Here is a 10,437-nt window from a genome sequence, read left to right as displayed (position 1 = left end):
TTTTTTTTTTTTTTCATTTTAAATTTGCTTTAACCCTAACCCTAGGGTTAGGGTTAATTGTTTCAGAATCGTTTGTTTATGTAGGCGGCACTTAATGTATATCGGCTGAATGGACGTCAGTGATTGGTTGAAATTACAGAAATACGACAACTTTAACATGGAATAATTTATGGATTTCTTTTTTTTTTTAAGAAGACTAAGAGAAAAAGATGTTTTATATGACACATTCTACCAGTGATCCAAGTTTCAAAGTGTTTCGTTAATGAAAAATGTGGCCCCCGTTTTAAAAAAGATCCCAATACTTTCATGAGAAGTTTGTTTTTTATAGTAATGATATTGTTTCTTTCTACTTTAGATTATAATGTAGCATAAAAACATAGTTCTGATTATTAGTTAGCTTGCATATCTGTTATATTTCACCTGCAGAATAAATAAACTAGTGGAACAAAATGTCAACATACTTAACATATTTGATTCTTTGCACCTGTATTCTTTTTTATTTTATTTTAGCTGTTATTGAGATTCTTGTCTTCAAACAATTTTTAATTGTTTTTTAAAATTTTCATTTAAACTCTTTGTTTTAGTTCTGATAATGTAATGTATCCTAATAAACCAGAATGGGAAACTGCTCGGAAAGCATTAGAGGCTGTAAGTGGTTTAAAGTTAAAGACTGACACTGATAGCTGCAAAGATACAAGTCCAACAAAAGCTGCTGTCCTTTCAGCTCAACAAAGTCTTGGTCTGCCGGCTTCTGTCTTACCCTGTCAACCAATGCCTCCGCCACCTCTTCAGAGTCCTCACCCAGCTGGTAATGTTGGCCACAGCATGCAACAAATGCCACCACCACCACCACCACCCCATCCTAACATGAACTTACCTGACCAGTCTAACAACAACAGCAACAACAATGGCAGTAATTATGGCAACAACTTCTACTACAACAACAACTATAATATGTATTCTCAGTATCCTTATGGACAGTAAGTATGATCCAGCAGATAACACATTTATTGTGCAATCTCCTCAAGATTATTATTGTTGTCTATTAAACCTGTTTAGTTCCTATTTCTTTGATATATAGTTTATTACATTCCTCTTCGTCTTTACTAGGTATTACAATATGCCACAACAGTACGGTAATGTACCACCTTATGGCCAGTATCAGCAGAATGTAAGTATTGAATTTCTATTCTTGTTGTTGTTATCATTATTATTATTGTTGGTGTTGGTGTTATTAGGGTAGTAGATCTGCTGAATTGTTAGTGTTAGGCAAAATGCCTTGCAGTATTTGGCTATGACGTTTTGAGCATTGTGATCAGCTGTTTGTTACAACATCTGGTCAATATAATGACATCGTCTATGTTTATATGAGTGTGGATGCTGATGTACCACGTGATTGTTATTGCCTGCATAAAAACTGCTATGTTACATTCCATCTTAAAAATACATCCTGTTGCTTGTGTGCTTTCAAAAACCAATGAAATAAAAATCCTTTACTTGAAAACAGAAGGGTTGGCAATAGGAAGAGCATCTAGCTGTATGGTTGTAAAACGTGTTTCTGTTTAACCCATGCCAGCATAGAAAAAAAAAGACAAAGCAAATGATATATAGTAATAACAAGAATAATCCTTGGTGCAATCCCAAAAAACTGGTATTGCAAGTTGGCATCATTAAGCTGTAGCCAGCATAATAGAATAGGAGTTTTTATATGCATATTCACAATGTTTCCCATAAACGAACTTAAAGGATATATATATGTATATATATATATATATATATATATATATATATATATATATATATATATATACATATATATATATATATATAACAACACAGGTTACTGCTTAATTCATAGAATCTTCTTCTAATGACTTAGTTATAATAATAGGGTTTAGTATATCTTAAATACATCTTCTGCTTGTTTTAACAGCATCCAGATAACAGACCACCTAACCAGGTACCTCCTCCACCTCCTCATATGGTTCTCCAGCAACCATTACCTCCTGGCACTGGAGACAACATAGATCAGCAACAGCAACGCATGCAGCAGCCACCTCCACCACATATGCCAACCTCACTTCATCATCTTCAACAGCCACATCTTCATCAACAACAGTCACAGCCACACCTTCAACAACAGCCACCACCTCAGCATTACCAGCCAGATCAACAGTCACCACAACAGTCTTCTCAACAACAGCAGCAGCAGCAACAGTTGTCACCTGGCCACCAGTACCACAATACTGATTATCCTTCAAATATGCCAAGGTTTCAAATGGCCAAGAATAAACGTTAGTTGTAACATTTCTTTCTTGTTTTTATAAAACGGTATTTGTTTGAATAAATGGCAGAATTTAGAGAGGTTTGTGTTGTGGGCAAGGTTAAAGTAACAACATTGTCAAAGTATCAGTTGCTATCTGGCAGGTTTATGGTTGAGCTTTTGGCAGTGGAGACCTCCAGCATTCTTGGCCCCTGGACCATATCCCTGTTCACTGCTTTTTGCATGGAGATGGTTATCCACAAGTGTGAGTCCTGCAAGTCTGGGTGTTCAAGCACATCCTCCAGGGCCACACTTTTTCGATTTTGTCTGCTGGGACCATGGGGTGGTCTGAATTACAGGGAATTAAGAGAATGTAAGAATTTCTTAGCTTAGTCAAGCCAAGTGAAATCATAGTTGTGGCCAATGCCAGCGTCACATAACTGGCATCTGTGCTAGTGGCACATACCAAGCACCCATTACACTCTTGGAGTGGTTGGTTTAGGAAGGGCATCTAGTCATAGAAACCATGCCAAATCAGATTGGAACCTGGTGCAGCCTTCCAGTTTACCGGTTTCGGTCAAACCATCTAACCCATGCCAGCATGAAAAGCAGATGCTAAATGATGAAGACTACAGAAATGATAAAATTAAGAAAATACACTCCAAGGTGAGTGTATAAAACAACACCACCAGCAACTACCTCTGTTGGTGTAAAGTAAGGAGAAGAAATATTAAATGCTTCAGGGATCTATAAAGGGCCTTAACAAATCATTAACCATTTCTTAAATATCATTACATAGCAATTTTCTTTTATTGTCTCATTTGTTCTTCCATTATCCCATTCAAGTATTGTTAATGGGTTATTTTTGTAGTATTGCCAACAGTTTACACTTTTATCTAATATTAATTTAAAAAGAAACATGTCTGCCTCAAGCCTTCATGCCTGTATGCTGGGGCTTAGTTGGTTTCTGTATTCAGGTTTTTTTTTTGTTTTTATAAAACCCAAGACCTCATAGTTGCAAAGCAAACTTTTTTAGTTCCTCAGCAAAACCTGAGTTCATGACTCTGTGCATCCACAGGCAAAACTCAGTGTAGCAAGAGACTGACTTGGCCACAATAAAAATATTATGCATATCTCTATCCATGTATAGGTTTATACATGCATATTTTTTAACAATATTCTTATTCAACATTTTGAAAGTTTGAAGGGATCAGACAGTGTTTCTCTGCAAGTTGGCAGTTGAGACTATTGAATGTTTCAATCTTATCTATAACTACACTTCCTCCATCATAGAGGGGATATATTGAGTGGTATAGTGGCAAGGACCTGTTACACAGTGTGGCAGTAAGGGCCTGTTACATTGTGTGGTTGTTTGAACATGTACCAGATTATTTAGTCAATTCAGCATTGATCCATGTGCCACCTCTGACCTTCTCATCTGTGTTTATATACTGACCTAGCATATCTAGAAACTTAATTATCCGATGTGTTCTTTTTATTTTAAGGTAGTGGGATGTGATTTGAAGGAGATTTGGCTGTATTTCTAGCTAGTTGAATGAGTATGTAGAGGCTCCTTCATTGGCTTGGATGTGATGTGTAACTTATTAATAAAAGTATGATGTGTCTGTGGAGAGTGGGGTGTAGTGTGGAAGTGAGGATCTGTGGTGAAGTTCAGTGTGGAAGAGAGGGTTTGTGAGATGATGTGTTGTTGGGTGGTAGTTGTAGTGAGGTTGTGTCTGTGGTGTAATGTAGACGTATTTGGTAAGGGTGTGGTGTTGTATTGTAACAATGTGTCTGTGATGGTGTGCTGTTACATGTGATTAGCTATATAGTAAAAATTATATGATGAAAGCATTTCTCCTGATTATCCCTGTAAAAGTCATGTAGAGTTGTGACAGAGACTGATGTTGTTCTGGATAGGTGGAAAGGGTTGTTTTATAGAATGACACTCGAGATGTGGGTGGATAAGAGGGTGCCAGTATTAAAATCAATTATTATAAATGTAATGTTTTCCTTTTCTGTTTTTTTCTTGCAGTAAGGAACGCAAATGCTCTGGGCATTCGTTTTCAGATCTCTAAACGTCACAATGTACAGAATACCAATGCCATTTCAAGTTACCGAACAAAAATGTTCCCTCAACAGCAGCAACAATCACAGCAGAAAATGTGTTCTCCTCATCCTGGAAAGCAGCAGCAGCAACAACAACAGTCTAATTATCAATCAAGTCCCGAGAATAATCAAACAGAAGATAATTCCTCCAATGCTGAGTAAGTAATAGATTGTATTGTGAGACAGTCGTTGGAGCTGTGTGTTTCTCACTGATTCATGTGCTTCAATAAGTTATACAGAAGGTTTTAGTAAAATTATGAGAGACTGATATAGTATTATAAGAAAATAGGTTCCCTCACATATAAGATCACTGTTGTCAATAATAAATGGTTTGAAGGCAGTGAGCTGACAGAATTGTTACCCTGCCAGGAACGATGGTTTGTGGCATTTCTTTGGACTTTACATTCTGAGTTTGAATGCCTCTGGTGTTGCCTGTGCCTTTCATACCTTTAGTGTTGGTAAAATAAGTATCAGTTGGACATAGGTTGTTGGAATCAACTTACCTCCTTCTCCAAAATTGTTGGCTTTGTGCCAGACTTTGAAACCAATAATAAGTGCTTTGGTTCTGGCTAGCAAGTTTATTGAGTGAAGCCTGTATATGGTAGAATGATTATTGAAATACAAAATGATTATATCAATGTTTAATAATTTAAGCTTTATAGTAAAAGTATGTGAAATATATTGAAGTAATTTATGCTATATTTTTTAATTAGTCATATGGGTAAATATTTCTGTTCCAAATATTTTGAAACACCTTCAAAGTGGGGTTTTGAAATGGAAGATTTTTTTGTATTTGGATTTATGTTTTATTATTATGCAGGTTGACTTTATTTGCCTATTCTTATCACATTGATTGATCTTATTTTTTTATTATTTTAGATCAAAATCTCCAGGTATTGAGAAGGGAGAATGGCCTCCTTCTTTAAAGTAAGTGTTTGTATTTCATATAATGTTTCTATTTATGAACTTAATACTGATTTTTCGCTATATCTATGATAATAAATGCCAAAACGAATTTCTGTGTGTCAGTGTGTCACACTTTGATCCCCTCTCTCACTATTCAATGACACTTCTATTATTCCTCCTGCTGGGGTGAGAGTAATATAGTAGGCATAGAGACTATGAGGACGGTAGTAGATTGAAGGTTGTGATGGTAATGGGGTGATAGTAATAGTATGAGCTGTATTTGTGATAGAGGCGGAGGCAATGGTAATGGTGATGATGATGATGGTGGTGGTGGTGGTAGCTGAGATGGTCAGGGATGATGGTGATAATAAGCAATGTGAAAGACAGTGGTGATGGTGGTGGCGCCAGAAGTCTGGATGGTGTGTGTATGGCAGTTGTGGTGGTACTGGTGATAGTGATGGTTGAAAACAATCAAAAGAAAGAAAGAGGTTAAACAGAAGAAAAAAAAATTGTACTGACCCCCAAATGGGAAGACAAAAAATGTTGTTTATCATGCAGCTGTGCAATAAGTTCCAAGTCGACGAATTATATCATTGTTTTGATGAAAATTGTTCATTGCTTGAAAAATATTGGTCAAGTTTAATAAAATTTAATAAGTACTCAATGCATGAAGTGTCATTATTGGGCCCAAGGCCCAATGAAGAGCCTTCCACAAGAGCTAGCTTAAAAGCTACCCAATGGGGTGGTTTTTAAGCTAGTATGTATGTGAGAGAGAGGTGGGGATTACCATTTGAAGTGAGTAAAGATGAAATTTGTCAACTTCAAACGTTTCCTCTTCTTATTTAATATTTAAACAATTTATCAGATCAGTTTTTATCTATTAATTTAGGTTTCAATGTTTTACGAATATTTAAGGCAGCAAGCTGGTAGAATTGTTAGTAGACCAGGCAAAATGCTTAGTGGCATTTCTTCTGTCATTATATTCATCCTTTTGGGGTTGATAAAATAAGTACTAGTTAAGCACTGGGATTGATGCAGTTGACCCCCTCCCCCGTCCCTCCAAAATTGCTGACCGTCTGTCAAAACTTGAAACCAATATTTTATGAATATTCCATGAATCCAGTTAGTTGAAATGCATGCTAATCTCTACCTAAATGGCAAGAAGAATACCATTCTTCATGTCATTTACATAGAGATTAGTACTCCAATACATTCACAGCAATATATATTCTCTAAGTAGCTGCATCTTCAACACTTCAGTATTGATAATTCATGTCTCTCTGTCTGAGCTTTGCCTCCATATTTTATATATGATCAATTCCTGGAAACTTGCAAACCTCGTGGATTTTATAAGGAAATGGTTGGTGCTACCATACAGGTGTAGAAAGGAATATGTATATAGATGGAGCTATTGCAGCAAGTCTATACCAGAGATAAAAAGATACTTTCCATAACCTTCAGTTCTGATTTCCCATGGATTGCCACTTTACCTCTTTGTAGTTATGCAGCCTGCTAGAAATAGCTGCCAAATTTCTTGTGAATTACACTCATGATATGAAATATGGAATGGATACATTAGCTATCCATCAAAGTTGGAATGGTAATGAGTATAATACCTTTAGTCATAGGTCTGCTCAGTTAGGCTTCCCCTGGGTCTAAACTACATGAACAATAGCTACTCCATTCAGAGTATAGGTATTTCTATTTTCCTTAGAAACCATACCCCCAACAAAAAACACAAAAAACCCCCTGCTTTATTGTGTAACTATGGCAACTTTATTATCTTCCATCTGGAATGTTTTAGAGATTATGTACAAAGAGCATTTGCCAGTGTTAGTGAAGAAAACCAGAAAGATGAAATGGAAAGATGTCTAAAGATGAAGTTAAAGGGCATATTTGATGACCAAACTCCATGGAATATTGACTGGTATAAAGAACCCTTGCCTGAGTAAGTACTATTGTATGTTTTCACACTTCAGAATGAAAATAGTAAAGGACAGTGAAGTTAAAAGGATACTTTGTCTTCTGTAGTATTTCCATATTAGATTCAAGAATTAGTTTTTATATCGTAGTTTACTGCTTTTGACTTTTGCGGTATATTTCATCTTGTATATCACTGATGTATTTTAACCTGAAGCAGTTTACTGCATTAGATTTCACCTTATACTAAAGATATCTTTGATCTAGTTTTACTTCAAAATCAATTTTATGGTAACCCTTTTACTTTTCAGCCCCAACTATGTAGTGGTATAAAGTACAAGCTCAATGTTGTCTTTGAAATGTGACCTTAATGTATTATATTGAGAGAAAAAGAACAAAAAAAAAAACTGACTGCTTGAGTTCTTTATTAGATACGAAGGAAACAGTTGTTATTCAGGGAAATGGTGACAAATGCCCACCTAAATTGATGTATCAAGTGCATTAACTTTTTAAGTGTAAGCAGGAAATTTGTTTTAGGAACAATTTTTATGAGATCAGATTGAGTAAAGCTAACACTGATATGTGGCTAGGTTTACATGCAATAAAAGTGTTGTTTATAATTGTGTATAGTGATTGATTTGGAGAAGCAGACAAGCTAAGCGTTTTGAATATTTTCTTCAGTTTAATCTCCTAGAATACTACAAGTTTCAAAGAAAAGATTTTAAATTTCAGTAAAGTTCTTAATATAAGAAAATTTGGCATTTTCTAAGACTTAATTAAAATATAAAACTCCATTTTTATTTTCTGTCTTTTTAGTATTTCTTGTTTAGAGAAGCGCAAACGAAGTCGGTGGGAAAGAGATGATCCTGAACCACCAAACAATCGATCATCAGTGCGTTGTCCTTACAATGGGGACAGAGTTCCAACCTATAGGACATCTCGTTCACGTTCACGTAGTAAATCCAGAAGTCGTTCACGTTCCCCAGCTGCTGTAGTAGTTTCTGTCAGAGACAAATATTCACGATCTGTAGCACGAAAGCACAGAAGACACAGCAGGTATTTTGTTTGAATTGGTTCAGTCTTTGATTTCCATTTGTCTTTAGTTGAAACATTTCCAACAGATTTTTAAATGTTAGTGTAAGAATTTTACTACATTTTTAAAGTAGTATTGTAATGTTAGGGCTATTTCACTGATGTTTTGATTATGGCGTAAATAATCTTGATAAATGATTTATGGTTTAAACTACAATGTGAAGCTTTTAAATTTATTAAAAGTGTTATGTTTTAATACAGAATTATTAACTTGGATTACATTACTCGAATGCAAGCCAATAATGGAGTCAATATGTAAGCAAATACAATGCAATATATACTCAAAAATGCATGCTAATTAAAAAAAAGGGCAGAACCTAAAGATCTACCTGCAAAAAGTATTATGCCACTTATGAAACAAACCAGTATGCAAATTAGAAGGTAGTCAAAAGTTCACTTTAAAAGGACACGAGGTGAATGCACGAAGTAAAGCAGAGTCACTAAACTTAGTTTGATACTTAGTCAGAACATAGAATTAAATTAGAGCAATATAACAAAATGATTAAAAGTTAACATTTCTTTATAATTGTTGTCATTACAGTCAGTTCATTTTGCACTTCCAAAATCATTGTTCAAAGAGTGACTGTTAAACTTCATTAACTCTTAAGCATTCAGATTGTTCTGTCAAATGTAATGCTTGTTTCACATAGTTTTGAATTAAAGTTTTATTATCACATAGCTTCAAGACTTCAATGATGTGATTGTTTTTTTTTTTATATGACATTGATGGATAGACATCAGTTTGGACATAAAACAGATGAAGTATTTGAACTGAATGTGACCTGTTTAAATGTTAAAGGGTTAAATATCTATTTCATGTGGATACAACAAACTCTCTAGTGTTGGTGCCCTGATGAAATGCACCCAGTACATTCTATAGGGTAGTTGGTAATAGGAAGGTAATCTAACTGCAGAAATCATGCATAAATGAAAATGTGTGAATGAGGAATGGTCCCACTGGGAGCAGTAATATCAAACAAGAACTGATGCATACCCTAACAACTTGTCCAGCTAATGCCAGCTATGTGGTTGAGAAGTTTTACTTCCCAACCACATAGTTTCAGGTTTAGTCTCACTGTTGTAGTACCTTATGCAAGTGTGTTCTATAGCCTTAAACCAGTCAAAGTTTTGTGAGTGGATTTGGTAGACAGAAACTGAAAAAAAGCCCATTGTAGATATGTATGTATCCTTGTATTGACATCATGCAATAGTTGTGAGTGTCACCATCAAACAAGTGGTATTGTTCATTTTCAGTCTTCAGGAAAATATATCTGGCCATGGGAAAATATTACTTTGCTTAGAAACAGTTGAGGGTAGGCAACAGGAAGGGCATCCAGCCATAGAAAATTTGCCTCAATAAATTCTACCTGACCCATGTAAATATGGGAAAGTGGATGTTAAAATGATGCTGATAATGGTGAGATTTATATATGAAAAAGAAACAATAATAATGTTTTTATTTTTCATCCAGTGACAGTTCTAGTGTCTCTGACGACAGTAGCTCATCAGAGAAGTATGTGAGTAAACATAGTTTTGGCAACAAAAACCGAGGTCGAGGACGTGGTCGTGGTGCTCGAGGTAGAGCATCACGTGGACGTTTTAGAGAGGATTCTTTTGGTGGCAAGAAAGGAAAGAAAGACAGAGAGTAAGTATAGTTTCAGGTCTTGATGAATCTTGACTCTTTAGTCTTGTTTGTTATGGTTTACAGGTGAAGCAGAGAAAGCTTACAAAAGTTCTACGATGAATTATTTCCAGTATATTTTTGATAAAGTCATGTTGACTCATTAAGACATTAATGCACTCGTTTATTAACTGGTCTTTCCTAAATCATTTACAAGGGTTCATTGTGTACAAGGGCAGTTTGTACACTAAACATCTTTTATGCTATTATTATCATTTCAGTAGCATTCAATGAAAATCAACATATTGCGTAAACAATTGCTGTGTGGTAAGAAGTTTGCTTCCTAACCACACGGCTCCAGGTTCAGTCCCACTGCATGATACCTTAGCAAGTGTCTTCTACTGTAGCCTCGGGCCAACCAAAGCCTTGTGAGTGGATTTGGTAGATGGAAACTGAAAGAAGCCTATTGTGTGTGTGTATATATATATATATATATACATATATATATATATACATACATATATAT

General features: G+C 35.4%; 1 protein-coding gene across 2 annotated transcripts in view; it reads left to right on the top strand.

Moving 5' to 3' along the window:
- LOC106874324 (leukocyte receptor cluster member 8 homolog) overlaps positions 1-10,437 on the top strand; it is a 24,995-nt gene that overhangs the window by 5,451 nt on the left and 9,107 nt on the right. For both annotated transcript variants that reach the window (XM_014922013.2, XM_014922011.2), the window contains exons 2-9: positions 585-980; positions 1,111-1,171; positions 1,934-2,294; positions 4,299-4,530; positions 5,252-5,299; positions 7,083-7,226; positions 8,015-8,254; positions 9,762-9,935. In XM_014922013.2, coding sequence (XP_014777499.1) covers positions 585-980; positions 1,111-1,171; positions 1,934-2,294; positions 4,299-4,530; positions 5,252-5,299; positions 7,083-7,226; positions 8,015-8,254; positions 9,762-9,935 — 1,656 coding nt within the window. The remainder of the gene's footprint in view (positions 1-584; positions 981-1,110; positions 1,172-1,933; positions 2,295-4,298; positions 4,531-5,251; positions 5,300-7,082; positions 7,227-8,014; positions 8,255-9,761; positions 9,936-10,437) is intronic.

Source organism: Octopus bimaculoides, chromosome 6 (genome assembly GCF_001194135.2).
Source record: "Octopus bimaculoides isolate UCB-OBI-ISO-001 chromosome 6, ASM119413v2, whole genome shotgun sequence".
In the NCBI taxonomy this organism is placed as follows: Eukaryota; Metazoa; Mollusca; class Cephalopoda; order Octopoda; family Octopodidae; genus Octopus; species Octopus bimaculoides.
This window is presented reverse-complemented; position numbering and strand designations above follow the sequence as displayed.